This window comes from Salmo salar, chromosome 17 (assembly GCF_965601325.2).
Source record: "Salmo salar chromosome 17, fSalSal1, whole genome shotgun sequence".
Classification (NCBI taxonomy): domain Eukaryota; kingdom Metazoa; phylum Chordata; class Actinopteri; order Salmoniformes; family Salmonidae; genus Salmo; species Salmo salar.
Window position 1 is genome coordinate 59,256,093 of NC_138307.1, and position 10,991 is coordinate 59,267,083.

A 10,991-nucleotide genomic window follows, 5' to 3' on the forward strand; every position below is an offset into this window, starting at 1 on the left:
CAAATAACGTAGTAGTCTCATTGAGCAATGTCTGTACTGTGACGTCTTTTTTTTCACGCAAAAAAACGTTCACAATCAGGATCCTTGGACTCACGTACCCTCTGTCATCTCAGTGTGTGAAATATACCCCTCTCTCCAGTAAGCATATTATAATTACCTATATATTTTTTTAGAGGTATAGAAAAAAAACAATGAGTCAAGGTTAAGCCCTTTACTGGGTCCAGTTTTACCCATTTTATAAGGCTAAAGATAATCTATACAACCAATTCCCAAGGTTTCCTGTCCCTAATCTATACAACCTATTCCCAACACCCTTCTAATGTTTTGAAAACGTAATTTTATGATAGTAATTGAACATTATGGTACAATCTGTTTGAATTAAATGATAAGACAGCATCTTAAACTTAGATAAATATTTGACCATTTAAAAACACAGATCTAATGTAGTGCTGTATTTCTATCTAACATTTTCTATTTCATTATAAAAACATAAATCCATGCCTGAATAATACTAATTAAGCTCCAAATTAACATTACACTGTGTGTATATGTGACGATGAGTGGCCCCCTTAAATAAAGTATGGTCGTTGGTGCCAAGTGCCCATCACAAACAATTCCACCATTACAGAGTTTGACCAGCAGAGGGAAGCACAAGGTAATCTATGCCACAATATGGACGGCACAGGGGGTCCTAGTGTCGGACCAAATAAAAATAAAATGACCATAACTATGAGTCATACAATGAGTCATAACTATCTTATTTCATATATGTAGCCTATAGCACTTACAAATTCATTTAATTATTCTGTTTATATGTTTTATGTACTTGGTCTTTTTAAGCACCTGACTAAATGAATTTCCCACTGGTGGGACAATAAAGTTGATCTAATCTAATCTTCAGACATGATGATTTCATGTTAGACACTTTTCCAAGCATAAACTACTGCAGGTTTGCCTTTGTTGTTGGTGCTTCAACATAAGAAGTGTCAACATTCTATAAGGGGGTTCAGGGGTCACATTTTGCAGAGCAGTGCCCCTGAACCTTAAAATAGTAGATCGCCTTAAGTATTGCAATAGGCTGTCGAGGGCATAGTGCACTGGTCAGTGTGCATTACACACTATATGTTTGGTAAGTCACTCATCTTTGTGAGTGAGGTGCTAGGAGGAAATCAAGTTGATCTCATCCTAGGTGACGTGTACATGATTCTCTGTCATGTTTAACAAACCCATACAGCCCCGGGCTCAATAAGAAACCAAGAAAACAACAAGTATAAAACAAACGTTTATTGGTATCTCAGGAATACAGTAGAATGCTGTGCACAGCACATACGTACAAAAATAAAAGGAAAAACATTTTCAATATATTATTATTCTTACGTAGCCTCATCAGTTTTTCAGAAATAAATGATTGCAGAAGTCTACTATTTTACAATCGTCATAACAAATTAAAACTAAGGCAGAAGGTGAGGTATATGTTAACAGAGAGAAGGGGCATAGGTGGAAGCTCACTCCCCTTAGTGCAGGGGTACAAAACCAAGAGAAAGAAAGTTTTGCCGAAACACACAAGGGATACACATGCAGACACACTCCCAATCAGGCTTGGTGGGCTTCAGACAGCTTTTAGAGTTAGCGGAGCATGATAACAGGATGCCTTCTCTGCTGAAGTTCATTGACACATTTCACAAATCATTTTCAAAAAGAACTAGAATTTATTGCGGTCGTATGTTTTGGTCAAGTCTGATAGGGAACAGAATATCAACCTGTAATCTTTAGGCTTCCAGCTTTTAGTTGCCTCACTATCCCATTACCATGCTCAGACATTGGAAAGACAGCATTTTATAAGCTACTTTAAGATAGCAAAATTTCACTTTTCACAAGCAGCACTACTTTCAATATTTTCAAGATCTCTGATAAGGTGCACCTTTGACATCTTGTTGACTTTGAGGGAGGGCGTGCAAGACTCTTACACACACACACACACACACACACACACACACACACACACACACACACACACACACACACACACACACACACACACACACACACAGGTATGTTGACATGAGGATTTAGCTGTTCAATGAACTCACATTGAACTTATTAAATACATATTTGCCTCACTTTTATCAGAACAATGTATCTGATTATTTTTCGTTTTTACTTTTACCAATGTCAATAAGTATCCCAGAACGTTTTCATGTAATACCACATGCAGTCACAGCGGCAATACGTCTTTAGTCTGATCTCTGACATCACTCTTTAACCAATAGACAAACAACAGGATTTACTTCCAGTACATAGATTCTCATTACAACAAGTTAGGAAAAGGAGATTTGATCCAGGCCACTATACCGTGTGACAGATTCATTGTATGTCCATAATAATCCATCCTAGTACGTTCCTGTCGTACACCACTAGTAAGTGTACAGGTAGGTAGGTGCTGCCCTTTAGAGAAAGCTTCCATCAATCCTGAAAATAACCTCAACGGACTCTTGTAAACTGTGGAAATCATTTAACAGTTACTCTGCAATATGAAACTCCCCTGCAATACTCCAATGTGCCACTAAAATCTTTAAATAACCGTTCCAAGACCTCTCTGTAAAGACTGCGAAAGTGTAAGGGAAGGGTTGTTTTAGACAGGATTGGAAGCTCTTGTCCACAGTCTTTTGGCATGAGAGCCTTGGTTCTCAGGCAGAGCCAGGTGATTCCTGAAGAGCAGTTAGTTGGTTGACGTCACAATGGCCCACAAGGTCTGCTGTAGAGACACAGAGAACTGGGAGGATAGAGAATTGCAGTGACTTTGCTCTTTGTCTCAAGTACTGCATCAAGTCTGCAGAGGTCCCCCTCCCTGGAAGTATTCGGATGTAGGCTACGCACAAGTGTGTGAGGAAAGGGGTGTGAGAGGAGCAAAAATGATATCTGCATTCACATTAATGCAGGGCAGACGCATCAAACCAAAAGAAATTAAAGACATAACTCAAACAACGGTAGATCTCAGACACATGCATTCTCAGCCAGGCAATCAGATATGAAAAGTGACAATGACAGGTGTATATATAATTTTTTAAAGCTACAGTCTATGATTCGAACAACAAAACGCTGCCTAGCCCCTAGTTTTTATAGTTTTAACCAATTTTTAATCCACAGTATTTGTTTACAATTACATTGTTCACAAACAGTGGAATAAACCAAGCTTATATTTTGGGTTATGATGGGGTAAGACTGTTTAACCAAGGTCATGAGGCATTTCTAAGTTATATTCTTTAAGAATAAATGGCTATAAAGCCTCATTACATTACATTTAATGTCCAAAAATGGATGCACCAATCACAGACTATAGCTTTAAAGCCACGCTTATAAGAGCAATTAAGGACAAGATGGAAGTCTTGGAGGCCACTGATGGTCTTTCTATGGAGACCATTCAAACAGTGCATAAAGAATTCCATAAATAAAGAATCAACCCAGCACAGCCCTGTATGTCCCTTTAAAACCGATCAACTAGCTTTACATCAAATTCATTGCAAATTCATTAAATAGAGAGATAATACTATCAAATAGAGACAAACATTGATTTGATGGGAGGTGACCCAAATAGCAGACCACCCTAGACACAGAGTCAGGGTCAACACTGGTCCATGACTCTGACCGTGAACTAAAAAAGGACTAATGCAGGAGAGGAAGCTCCTGGGTAACTGCTGGAATCCCAAGGTCCCTCCAGCCCCATGGGTTTTCACAGGGTTATCTGACGACCAGGGTGGAACTGGTTAAAGGGGAGTATTTGGGGAGCAGCCAGTCATCCTGGCCAAGACACATTCTTGCAGGGGATTCAACAAACAGAGACAGCAGGCCGCATCCCATAAGTCTTTCCTAGGTTAAAATAGTCCTGCTCCTCCTCGGCTCCACCAAAGAGAACATTCCCAGAGGGTGACTTGGGGTCGGGTAGAATGAGAAGCCTCAGTTTTCAAGTAAGCAGCCGCAGAGGAAAGAACACTATCAACTATGAGGCACTGCACTGTCCTTCAGTCCGGTGCTACACATTGACTCTAGGAACTGAGCCTCCCGTAATTACATTTAAAACCATCCAATTACAGCTTCCAACAACTTTCTGCCACGGCAATGTTGCTGCAGAGCACACTGATCTGGGATTTCACCAAACACATTAACAAACAACTAAATAAATAATCATGTATGGGAACGATTCTCACCAACATAAAATACATCAGGCACCATCATGGATGGTCACTGTGCAACCTGAACTACGCCACTTGTTCCTGGTTCTTTTTCCTGTTTCACATTTGTCAATATTTACATCATTTTTCATTGGCTTAATAGACATGTTTATGTATGGCGATGCACAAAAGCTTGCAGTTTTACATTTCACACACTTACCCAAAGCCAAACGCTAAAGCTTTTGGGTATGTCAGCAGTATCCCAGTTTGTGAGCAGATACATGTTTTATTGTGCGTTCTTATGCTAGTCCCTTTTTCAGTTCATTTCAAGCCATGAAATAAAATAGTTCTGAGACAAAGGAGGTTTGAATCCAGTCTGTAACACATAACTGCCCCACCATGTTTAAATGACCTTGCGGAGAGACTGGAGTCTCACATGGGGGTTAAACTTCTACTGTGGGTGGGAACTGAGTTTCTCTACCTCCCCACACTCATGGCTGAGTTCTCCTCTAGTCTTCTCTCTGTGTACCAGAGTGTATATTACTTAATCCATCTAATAACAGAAAAAGAAAATAAACCAGAGATAACCTGCCCCCCCCCCCCCCCGACGCCCTCCTCGGAGTGTCAGCCCTATTTCTGACTACAGTGGGTGTCTCTTACATGCAAGTTTAAGGGGGCCACAAGTGGGAACACCAAGGCACCTTCACATCGTGCAGCAAGAGAAGTGCATTTAAGTAGTCTCGTTCTCAATCCCCCTTTTTGCTTGAAAATAGCAATCTTGAACACAGGGGAGTGAACCAGCAAGTGCTCAAAGGTCTCAGAGAAAGGATAAACTAAACAGGTATTACCTTGAGCATACAGTAACTCCATGCATCTCTTTATCCAGTCAAGTGGTTCTTTGAGGTAATAAAAAGTATCCATTTCACTCCTAAAAGCTAAGGATATTAGTCATCCACCCTAAAGACAGGGTGAAGCTGTCCCAGTATCTGTGAGTTAGAGATGTCTTTAATGCCCAGGAAGCTCAGATTCAAACTCCCATTAGACAGCTATGCAAGTGTTATAATGTCAAAATCCGTTTGTTATGGAGTTTGGCTGAGCAACTATTTTAATTTACTCAAGTCTACAACATCTCAATACATTGGAGGTGCCAAATATGAAAAAAATGTTAGTTGCTTGTAAATGTTTATTTAGTCCTTTTTTGGAAGTACATACCGGCTGTAACGGGATTAAATGACGATAGTTTCTCAGCTGAAAGTATTTTGACATTATAACACTTGCAGATCTGTCTAATGGGAGTTTGATTTGGAGCTTCCTGGGAAGTAGAAAGAAGACGTGTCATACTCATCGTCGACATCTCTAACGCACAGATCCTGGGGCAGGGTGAAGCGAACTTCCATTACGGCACGCACCACAGTAAAGTGAAGACTGGCAAAGCCTTACACTCCTCAATCGATAATGATACGTGATAAGCAGCAAATAATGACATAAGTTCTAATACAAAGGTAGCTATCCAAATATACATATATAAAGATAATAAATACTTGTGTAGTTTTTGCAGTCCTTTTGAAATGGTGTATATGTATATTGTATAATTCTATATTACCTGGGAGAACATCCACATGTGCAAATTAGTGAGTTATTGCCAGCTTTGATCATAATAATCGGGGGAGGAAGTGTGTGACAGTCATGGCGGTGGTGGCCTTGTTGCCTCTCTTTGCGCGGCCATGTTTGCTGAGGGCGATGTAGAAGCCCTTGTAAACCGAAGACTCATAGGCATTATAGTTGTTTGGCAGCAAGGTCTCCTTGAACTTGCACTCGTCCCGGAAGAATTTCTAAAAATGGCAAATGGAGAGACAAGGTCAACAAAAAGCTCAAGTTGGAGGACCACAGGATGAACATTACACGACAAGCGTGCTTTGGCAAAAGCTTAGATGGATGGCATAGTTCCTCTTCCTGCACCAGACCACATGACACAGTTCAGTAGACAAATATTGTTGCCTAACATTTGAGATGGATTATATTTTGCTCATTATTAAAGGGGAAGTGCATTCAAAAACCTGATTTCCAGTTTTTTTTAAATTATATTTCCAAACTATGAAGTTGAAATAACGCTCTGAAATTGTGAAAATTATTTTAGTGTAAGAGCTTTTGGAGAAAAAAAACGCCTGGAATTTCAGCCTGTTAAAATGGGATGGAGTTTTTTGCCCACAGCATGACATTATAATCTGATCTGGTTATTCTGACCAACGACCGGTCATCTTTTATTTGCATATGTATCCTCCTACTGTGAAGGGGTAAACGGGTCAGGCTCTAAAGTCTAGACGATCCTATCCACCAATCAGGGTTGTTTATGTAAATATATTTACATTTGTATCAACCCACCTACATGATCAGACATAATTTCAATGGCAAAAGTGAAATAAATTTTAAAATATATATTTTGAGTTATTTTCCATGAAATAGACATACAGTGATGATTAAAACTGTTAATTAAAAATACTGCATGCTGGCTTTAAATGACCACTTCAAACTTCTAAAACCACATGCCCTAGATTTCTGTTAAGTTCTATAGTAATCTTTTTTTTTATATTTAAAAAAAAATAATTCATGATTCAAGTATTGGGTTTTGTGCCAATCTAACATAAACATACAGACAATAAAATATTTAAAACGTTTTCAAAATAGGGAAGAAACAGGACTGGACTAAATCTGGTTAAAAAGAGTTCATGACAGCGTCATGATGAATCATTGCCTGCTAATTTACAGTGTCTTGTCAAGCTGAACACATTAAATACATTTCAGCAACTTGTAGATCTCCTCCACGGCAATCGATTTGGATGCTTACTGCAGCTAAACACTACTCAGTTCAGTCAGTTTCTAAACCCAGAGGCCCAACATCGCGAGACTTCCGGAAACCCTTGAGAAGTCAATGAGAGAAGTGAAAAATTCTTCCTTAGTTGTTCATTTCCTCGAAATCTGACACTTACATGTTGTAATTTTTGTCAAAAACAACTTTATATCAAAGGAGTGCCTTTGATTGGTGGCCTGCACATGCGCAGTTCGACACCGAACGACCATTAGTACCGATGATGTGTTTCTGCGCATGAGTTTAGCTAGCCAACGTTGCCATGACATCACCTACAAGCGTGATAGGGGATTTCTATTGGAGATGCAGTTTCTAAATACTGTAAAACTTAAATTAATAGCCAGAGCGGTTTATTTGCTTCAATCACCGAACACAACTGGCGCATACATTATAACACTTGCAGATCTGTCTAATGGGAGTTTGAATTGGAGGCTCCCATTTGAGCAAGGCATCTATTGCTCAATAAAATGTTGAAAAGAGTACCACACTTTATTATGACCAGTATGACCAGTATAAACATTATAATAACACATCCATTGCAGATCAGACTTGCAATCGCTTCAGCTTCAGCATCATTCTCTCACTCTTTGTATCCACTGTAATTGAGGCTACCATGTCAAACCACACTGCAGTCTCATCCATGGCAATACTGTTGCTCTCCTGTATCTTCTATTGCGCAATCTTTACCATTTGCACTGAAGTTCACTTGTAAACAATGCATTTAGATCCATCGTTTATTTGAAACAGGCGTTTATTTGCTGAAATGTGCGACGATGCCCGGCTATTAAAAGGAACAGGCGGCTATTTGAGACTGCATTTAATTGAAGTTTTACGATATCTTCATACTCAACCATCTTTGACTGCAGGACAAAAGCAGGGTGCAGTTTTATAGGCTAAAATGTCAGAGCCTAATGCTTGCCAATTCAGACCAATTTACAACAGTAGGCAAACACTATGGTGCAATATTTTCATTCAACAATGGGCCATAAAATCAATCTTAATATCATCAATGCTAAAACTCCTTCTCTTTAGATTAGTAGGCCTACCTTAAAAGTTTATTGATTCCAATAAATAACTTCAGACATTCAAATGCCAGAAAAGCAATCAGATGATTGGTAGACTATTAGGCTAATGTTAACTAACGAGTTCAATAAGCATCGTTAATATCGTCTTATTCAACAGATCATATTTCAATAAGAATTCTATGTTGGTTATCGTTTCCCAAACCCCTTTCCATTATTCTACACTGGCTACAGAAAGACCGTACTGAAACAAGTTATACCCTGGGCAATTGGGAATTATGAATCATTTATAATGGATTCATTCCGTGCGTCATGAATGCTCCCATCAGTGAGGTAAGATTTGATTCACAGAGAACAAAATAATGCAGAGGCTCTACTTAACAAAACCAATTATTGATCAAATATAATTTGTAATAACATATTAACAAAGAATTTAGCTCATCTCAAACACATTGCGTTTTCCTCCATCTCTGTTAGAAACAGCATGCCCAGCAATAGGGAAATACAGTTGCGCACACCTACCGTTCCATACAACCTTCCTCTGCTGTTCATTGCGACAAACAGCTCACTTCTCACCCCATACATACTTAGCACTCCTAGCTCCACCGTAGAGATCTCTATTAGACCTAGTCAAACAAAGCATGGTGTTATACAGAGGAACCTTGTCAAATTGGCAGTGTATCAATGCGTTTGATTATGGGGGAACAAAGACGTGCATAATACAGTGGTGGGTGTAACCTTGTAGGTGGCTACTCTGCGTGCATCGTCTTTGTTCTGTATCATTTGGGGAGCAACGCTGTTCATTTCCTATTGCCCAAATAAATATCTATCATAACTGCACTTTCTGACGTGCATGGCAATCCTTTTCTGGGCCACAGAAGGAGCCAGTGTAAAAATAAGTTGGCGTCTATATTGGTCCAAGCATTCATGTCATGTTTTGGCCTGGGAAGATATTTAGCACTGACTGATACAAGGTTTTTTAATAGATTTGTCTTTGCTTTGAGAGACATTCAACGTTGTCGACCCCAATGATTAAATATCATGCAAGACCGACAAGGAGCTCTCAAGTCGCCTTTACTTGGGACCGCTCATATTATATGTTCTCTATTGAATTACATTTCAGGATGCGACTCACTGTACTGGTTCTCATTGTGTACACCGTTTATCCTGCCGTCAGGGAGGATCTGCAGGTGAAATCCAATGCCCACGTTGCAGTAAAGTCGCCGCACTCTCTTGATGCCCAGCAAATAGTCACTCTCCCAGTTCATGTCCGATTTCGCCCCAGAGATTCCCAGAACAGAGCGGGAAAAGAGGGTCTCCCACCTTTGCTCCAATAAAGTTGCATTAGTCCTGCTTGGAATCGGATATGATGACACAATCCCCAATAGAGACCCCAAGAGAACAATTGCAGTCAACGTCCAGTGCGTGCTTGCCTCGTTGCACATACCGATGAAGAACCTTTGCGCAATGGCCATCCAGTTTACCTTCGGGGCACGTGGTCAAAGTTAATGGGCCTAAAAATACCTCTCTTCTTGTTTTTCTTCCTTCGGCATGGTGGCAAAGGCTTATTTTTGGAAGGCAGGTCAGGTCTTCTGGCATGAAATGACAGCCCGAAAGAGGAGTAGAAAAAGGAGAGAGCGTGACAGAGCTTGAGGTGGTGGTGCTGATCATCTTTTGCAGCTCCGCGCCTCTCTCGATAGGCAACGCTGGCTGTGGAGAATACCACACTCACCAAAAACCTATGTCACCTTGCCAGGCACTCGCATCCTTATATGACATCACTCTGACTTCATTGCTGCCCGTCGAAGTGAGCGAGGGGAGAGAGGGAGAGGAAGAAAAAGTTGCAACCCAGCAAGTGTATGCAGCAAGCGCTGAGCTGCAAATCTGATGAGAGTATGTGCAGCCGCTATCACCTCACATGTGAGATGGGGCAGGGGGAGAGGAGTTTCATTGGGTAGAGTTGAGCAATCATGGGATGCAATGAGTACTTTGACGGAGCCCAAATTGGGACGCTGGTCATATGTCTGACAGGCTGCTTCCTTATTTAGAATGAAGGTGTAAAAACAGTCCAGTAGTCACCGGAGAGCAATGGCAATCCTGTCCGCCACTTCCTTCGCTGTTTGTTCAGGAAGTTTACACAACAACATATTTCGGAATGCCTGGAAATATTTCTTATTATTATTTCGGAATGCCTGGAACCTTTATTATATAGAGAATGCACCGATTAAAAAAGGATAACCCATATTAACATGTCACAGGAATGTGAGTGATCTTTCCGTCTCCGGGTTCCTTTACTCCCCACACTTTGGGATACTGGAAAACGCGGTGTTATTGTCAGCCTTGAACAGACTACATAATACATATGCCGCGGGGAATGCCCATACGTCAGAGAGTACCATGCTACGTGGTTCCCCAACTGCTCTGGGTGCCAAGGAGCACACGTCAAGTCATACCGTGGCAACCACTAAGAGGGGCGCTGTTGCTGATACACAAACAACAGTTATATGAAATCATTGCTTTGCTTTGGCAACATTTTCAATTTGAAAAGACAAAGCATTTTGTCTGCTACATCACATTTTTTATATCTATACATTTCTTAAAATCAGAATGTAGACCAGTTTCCATGAGAAACAAGATCTTAGCTTATAACATTGTATTAACGTGTTATTACATAGCAAATATTGCATTGTATTTGTATAGGTCTACAGGAATGGAGTTGAGTAGCCTGATTTTTGTTCTTCCAGAAGTGGATATGGACTGTTCTTCTATTTGTGAAATAACATAAAACGCTCCATTACTATACAATAAGCAATGACTGTTGTTAATGTTGTAACTTCCAAAAATGATTGCTATACAAATTCTAATTGGGACAGTTGTAGTGGGGTACCAAAGAGTCAGAGCATTCCAATATTTTTCACAATTATACAGTTTAAG

General features: G+C 40.2%; 1 protein-coding gene across 1 annotated transcript; it reads right to left on the minus strand.

Annotated features, from left to right (window-relative positions):
* Positions 1 to 1,269: 1,269 nt before the first annotated feature.
* LOC106576263 (fibroblast growth factor 4B) lies at positions 1,270 to 10,036 on the minus strand. Its single transcript, XM_014153346.3, has 3 exons — positions 9,193 to 10,036; positions 8,580 to 8,683; positions 1,270 to 6,001 (listed from the first exon to the last, which is right to left on the minus strand). Exons 1-3 carry the CDS (start codon positions 9,530 to 9,532, stop codon positions 5,822 to 5,824), a joined length of 624 nt encoding a protein of 207 aa, XP_014008821.1. The 5' UTR covers positions 9,533 to 10,036; the 3' UTR covers positions 1,270 to 5,821.
* Positions 10,037 to 10,991: the final 955 nt, after the last annotated feature.